This window comes from Medicago truncatula, chromosome 1, assembly GCF_003473485.1.
Source record: "Medicago truncatula cultivar Jemalong A17 chromosome 1, MtrunA17r5.0-ANR, whole genome shotgun sequence".
NCBI lineage: Eukaryota > Viridiplantae > Streptophyta > Magnoliopsida > Fabales > Fabaceae > Medicago > Medicago truncatula.
The window spans coordinates 30,402,098-30,407,848 of NC_053042.1; the positions used below are offsets into that span (position 1 = coordinate 30,402,098).

The 5,751-nt window shown below is 31.0% G+C and overlaps 1 protein-coding gene across 1 annotated transcript; it reads right to left on the reverse strand.

Moving 5' to 3' along the window:
* Positions 1–433: 433 nt before the first annotated feature.
* LOC25483867 (putative rRNA methylase YtqB) lies at positions 434–5,200 on the reverse strand. Its single transcript, XM_013612581.3, has 6 exons — positions 5,000–5,200; positions 4,848–4,911; positions 3,132–3,324; positions 2,622–2,695; positions 1,576–1,731; positions 434–869 (listed from the first exon to the last, which is right to left on the reverse strand). Exons 1-6 carry the CDS (start codon positions 5,181–5,183, stop codon positions 746–748), a joined length of 795 nt encoding a protein of 264 aa, XP_013468035.1. The 5' UTR covers positions 5,184–5,200; the 3' UTR covers positions 434–745.
* Positions 5,201–5,751: the final 551 nt, after the last annotated feature.

The following is a 5,751-nucleotide window of genomic DNA, read 5'->3' on the forward strand; positions in this document are numbered from 1 at the left end:
AATAGTTTATGCAAATAAATAGACTTATATGTTAATTCATAAGTTCTCAGTAACGAAAAATGTATCTTCATAAACAGTTTTTTCATAAACTACTTTGACAAACTTAAAAATAATACATAAAACTTATTTATTTGCATAAGCTGTTTTGTATAAGCTCAAAAATATGTCAATCAAAACGGGCCCTAAATGTTTTTAGTTAAGAATATACAAATAAAGAAACATTTGTATCACATGAACACCCAAAAATAATCTGTTGATAGCAGATAAAAAAATCTAGTTATGATCAAATAGTTACCGAGTAGTTAGGTAATTGAAGATTAACTGACAAATATGGAGCCAAACATGGATTATGTCAATCACCTGAAGTAAGATCAGCTAAATCAAAATGGTTGTATCTTATATAAATCAACTGAAATGAAATTGAAAAACAAAATACAACACAGGATCATCTTATTTTCCAAAATATTAAAAGCTTTTAAAGTTTTTCATCTCAAAACCCTCCTCCTCTCTACTTCTACACACATCATCTCATTTAACCCAGTTATAATACAAATGCTATTACTACTTCAAGAAGGATGAGAAAATGACTCCACACAACACTTAAAATGTGGAGAGAATAAAGAGAGGTGTAAGAATCACTTTCCTTAAACAAATTTGACAAGAATAAAACTGACTAGTATTGTTAAATAAGGACAGGGATCATTAACATCCTTGCAATCAAGAAATCATATAGCAGGTATTTACATTATCTTCGGAATAAGAAAATTGGTATCGGAGCACATGGCCGATTTAGCATTTGTAGCTTGCAGCAGATCCAATTCTCAACAGACAATCTAGCAGCAAAAGTTTCAACAACCTCCAATTCTTCCCTGGATAGATTTAAAAGCATTATTATTGGATGTGTAGCAAATTTAACTGAACCAAGAAGTTAATTGATGCCAAAAATGAGTTACTTAAAATCAATTAACCATAGGAAATTCCTCCATTTTAAGATACTAGTATCATTGCATTGGCATTTACCAAATCTGATTTGCCTCTTCTGTAGTGAGAGATACATTTTAACAATTGTATAGTTTGCCTTACATATGCGTCATAATTATTGATTTTTTACCAATGTTCCAAATCCAAGACTTGACATATTCTAGACGTTCAATTGATTAACTGAAATTTGATTTTTTATTTGAAACAAAACAATTACCAGAGTGTTAACAGACTAGGTTGAGAGTTAAATATTTGGGCCTATTTTGCTATTTGAAGGCACATAGAGTGTCAAACTTGGTATGTAGTGCATGAAACTCATCAAACAATGATCAAAACATTATTGCTTAAGGAGGGCCCCCCTTATTATACTCAATAACAATATTAAAACTAACGAGTTCACAAAAACTAGAAAATTTTCATGAAAATATAATAATCATGCACAAACAAACACAATTAACCTATATACAAAACAGAACTTAAATTACCTCAAACATAGAAAATTAGGATGTTTTGCAATACAAAGATGTATTATTTTGATAAAATAGATAATAACAAACTTGTTCACCCCAAAAAGAAGAAAATAAGAAATATCACCGTCCACCAGGGTGCCCGACATAAACCACTATACTAATAAGCCCTCCTGGTATTAGAATTCTCTTTGCAGCTTCTAATGCCAGTAATGTTGTTTCTGATCTTGTTATTATTTCTTTGTCACCTCCCGGAAGATAACCTAAGTTGAAGGCAACAAGCCTACGCAGCATATTAAGATAGCGCTCAGTTCACAGCCTTAAAGTTTCAAGAAATGCTTGAATACTAACTGTGACATGTGTTTTTATACTAATAATACATAAATAAAATAATTTTACCATGGTTATAAGCACAGCTAACACGCTTCAGGTTGAACATAACAATTAATTATATAATAGCTCAGGTTATGGAATCAACATTCAACATTACTAGTTTCAAGCTTCAATACTCACATAAAGCAAAACACACATCTAACAGTTTGTTTTAAAACTACCTTTTACTTTCATTTTATTCATTGAGACTTTTATCAGTGAATGAAAATCATTGTAGCTGCTATTTTATTCATCTTTTCTTCAATGGTGAGGCTCGGAATACTAAAAGCAACAACAATACATTAATTGAGTTTTTTATGAGAAAATACCTGATGGAGTGAGATCCATATTAGTTATTGATAAAAACTGTATAGCTAAGGTTTTAGTAAAATTTAAGAGAGTTTGGTCCATGGAGGCTTCTCAAATTCAAATATTTACAAAGAAAGTTTTACATTGTTGAAGACCATTGCTTGACATAGCGGTCCAAATGGAACAAATCAAATGTTGGTTCAACAACTCAAATCCACAATCATCCTCTAAAGCCCGACCATGCATGTGACGCAATGTGAGCCATGTGACTATTTACACATATTCAATTACTCTTGACACAATGCATGCAAGTGAAATAAAGTTGGAATTGAGGCTGAAATCATAGCTTTTTGTTCAAGAAAATTGATTCAACGAAGAGCGTAAAATATATTAGCAAGTATAGTTAAATAATGTACATCAGTTGTTTTCAATTATTAGCTTCTAAACACAATAAGAACAGAGATATGATGCAAGTTAAGGAAAAGTGAGTACCTAACGAAGGCATTGCTTTGAACAACTTCCTCCATTTTACTATGGCAAATATTGAAGAGCTTGACATGTTGTTTCTGCATTTATTTTTGAAATTATTGTCAATTTAACAGAATGAGCATTAAAAGGCTCAAACCTAGTTCTAGAATTCAATACTGAAATATTATACACTGCTAAATAGCAAAGTAAAATTCAGCTTGATCATTTATAGCAGGATGGAATGTTAACTGAATATATTTGTAAATTGTTACGAAATATAGAGATAATATCATACTGAAAATATCAATATACAACGGCTTGTCCGGTTTGTGGTGATATTTTCTGTCAAAAATGTCATCTTATTTTAACTTTATTTTCTATTTTCAAATTTGTGTACAGAAAATGATGAGAATAAAACATATTTATAAAGTAAAAACAAAGTGAAATCTTTGTGAATAACGTTTTTTTCTGAACAGAACAGACCCATACTCCACCAATTGAAAGTTGAAAACTTCACTCCTCAGTAGTCCTCACCTCATTGGAACTAAGCGATTCTTCCAGCAACAATGAAGTCTTATCTAAAGCATCTTTCTGAATGTCCAATGCGTACACATAACCATTATGTGATTCATCAGCAACCAAATTGAGCAATGCTAAGGTGTCAAAACCGTTGCCACATGTCGCATCAATGACTGTATCTCCTTTCTGGACAACATGTTTCCATACCCTGGTAGCAACAAAAACAATAACTCATATCAAGGTTAAAGCATTATCATCACAAAGTATATAGATAAATATGAAATAATAATAACTCATATAAGTAACACAATGTATGTCACAGAGTTATAAAAAGCAAGCATGCCCATTTACCAATAGACTGCTCCAACAAATGTGGAAAATGTTCACATTTAACTCAAACCAAGCTACTATAGAATCAATGAAGCTGAAAATGTATACATAAAAGGAACCCTCTAAAGATAAAGCAAAGAGAATTTGCCACAAACGATTAGGACTTCTTAAAAAATTAAACTGCTCATTATTCTGTGAAACTAGTGCGCATGTAAGCTATTTCAAATGTAATTCTCACATAAAAATTAAACATAGAGTGTAGTGACATTCTCATAAAATGTCAACATATCAGTCTGCGTGAGCATAGCTCAAGTTGGTAGGGACATCACATTCTATATGCAGGGGTCGGGGTTCAAATCCCGGATTTCCCACTCATTGAATTTCTAGCTGCTAGGCTACTTGACAAAATAAATAAATAAAATGAAAATGTCAACATAGCAAAACCTTATTCAAATGAGGGTTTTAAAGAGAAGAAAAAGAGAGTGAAAAATTTCATTTCAGGTATAGAATTATAGATAGCCGTGAAATGTAATGTCCTTGCTCTTATGTAGTTTCATATTCATTAGTATACTTCTTATTCAAAAGAAACATTTAACCGCCAATTCCATTTTTCCCCAAAACACTTCATCCAAACATTCCATAAGTTAAAAAAAAAGTATAACCTTAATAGAATTTTGGTTGGATCTAACTCAACCCCAATAGCTAGCTCAAGTGGTGAGGAGTGTCCCCTTCATATAGCCACTATTCATATCATATGAGACACTATCCCATGTGAGACTCGCAACATCTCTCATCTGAAGCATGACTCGTATGGCCCCAAAAATTTGTAATAGGCCCTAATACCATATTAGAATTTGGATTTCAGGTTACAAAAGTCCTTCTATCAATTCTACGACTAAAAACAGCTGCCTCGAGCAAATCTATATAATTAATTGTGTGTTTTGACTGCAGATAGAACTAACAAAATATTTTCAGCTTTGTATTGCAATGATGAGAAAAAAATTCAGCATAAAAAAGTTTGAGAAGAATCAATAACAACTCAACCGAAATACTTATAATTTCTTGTAACTTATAAGCAATGTAGAGAATCAATAACCATCACATTTAACCAATGAGGTGAAGTAAGAACAAAAACTAAGCACAACAAATGATTTATATATCCCCTAATTACAACCCTAAAAAATCAATAAACTAAGCCTATGTTTTTGGTTCCAAGTCTGGAGCAGCCATAAATGATTATGGCGGTGTAAAATTGATTTTGACATGTTTGATTGCTCTCAGTTTTATTGTGATGTATCTAAACATAAACACTTAACATTAAACTCACTTTTATTTAGGTAAAATGAATTCATTGAAAATCAATTATAATCCTAAGATGCATCAAGTAAAGTATATACATACATATGAGCAACATCTGTTGCCCTTTTCTTTCCAAATAGGAAGCTCACAAAAACATCCTCCAATCCTGAAAACATGAAAAAAGGGTATATGTTATTGTTGCAAAGACAAGATTTTGATGATGCAAACAACACTATAAGGATGTAAATGGGTACCTGAAAAGGGAGAACCTTTGGAGAAAGAAGAAGAAGATTGAAGGTTATTCCCATTATTTTGTTTAATGGGTTTAACAGAGAAGCAACATTGACTTATGGTTGGAGAAGGAAGAAGGAAGAGGAGTCTTCTGTGAGAAGAAGAAGAATGTGTAAAACAAGAGAAACGAAAGCTCAACGATAACATCACTGTTTGAATTGGAATCAAAAGAATTCATTGAAAAATAAAGGGTTAAATATATTTTTCGTTTAATTTCTCTAAAATATTTCTTTAATTTTTGGAGATAAAAAATTATTCATCTTCACTTTGGTCCTCCTTTAAAGTAAATTAATCATATTTATGAATAATTTTTTTATAGTTGTGACAGTAAAAAATTCATATTTTAATTTATATTTTATTAAAAAAATTTTTTTTGTGATTTTTATAATATTCTATAGATTTATGCAAAATTCTAAAAAATTCTATTTTTTTTTAGTGATTTTTACGATATTCAATGAAATAGTTTTAATTGCGTAAATAAAAATTGACCCACCAGATAAGAAATTGTTTTAATTGATTTGATAGAATATGAGATATAATTGATTGTCTTTTTTTTAACGGTAAGAAGACTTTATTAAATGAGTTAGGATAGATAGACATCCTTAGATGACAATACACCCTTTAACACCCACACAAAAATCTGACACGTGGCCACATGGATCCCGCATAAGCACACTTTCTCTTTTCTCTCTTCGTAATGTATGGAATGTACAAG

Bases quoted from the DNA above. Each gene is read 5' to 3' on its own strand.
- LOC25483867 (XM_013612581.3), bottom strand. From the start codon at position 5,183: ATGTTATCGTTGAGCTTTCGTTTCTCTTGTTTTACACATTCTTCTTCT. The intron at 4,912-4,999 runs GTACCCATTTAC...TCATGTTTTCAG, and splicing joins CAAAGGTTCTCCCTTTTCAG to GATTGGAGGATGTTTTTGTG. The intron at 2,696-3,131 runs GTGAGGACTACT...AAATAAATGCAG, and splicing joins AATCGCTTAGTTCCAATGAG to AAACAACATGTCAAGCTCTT.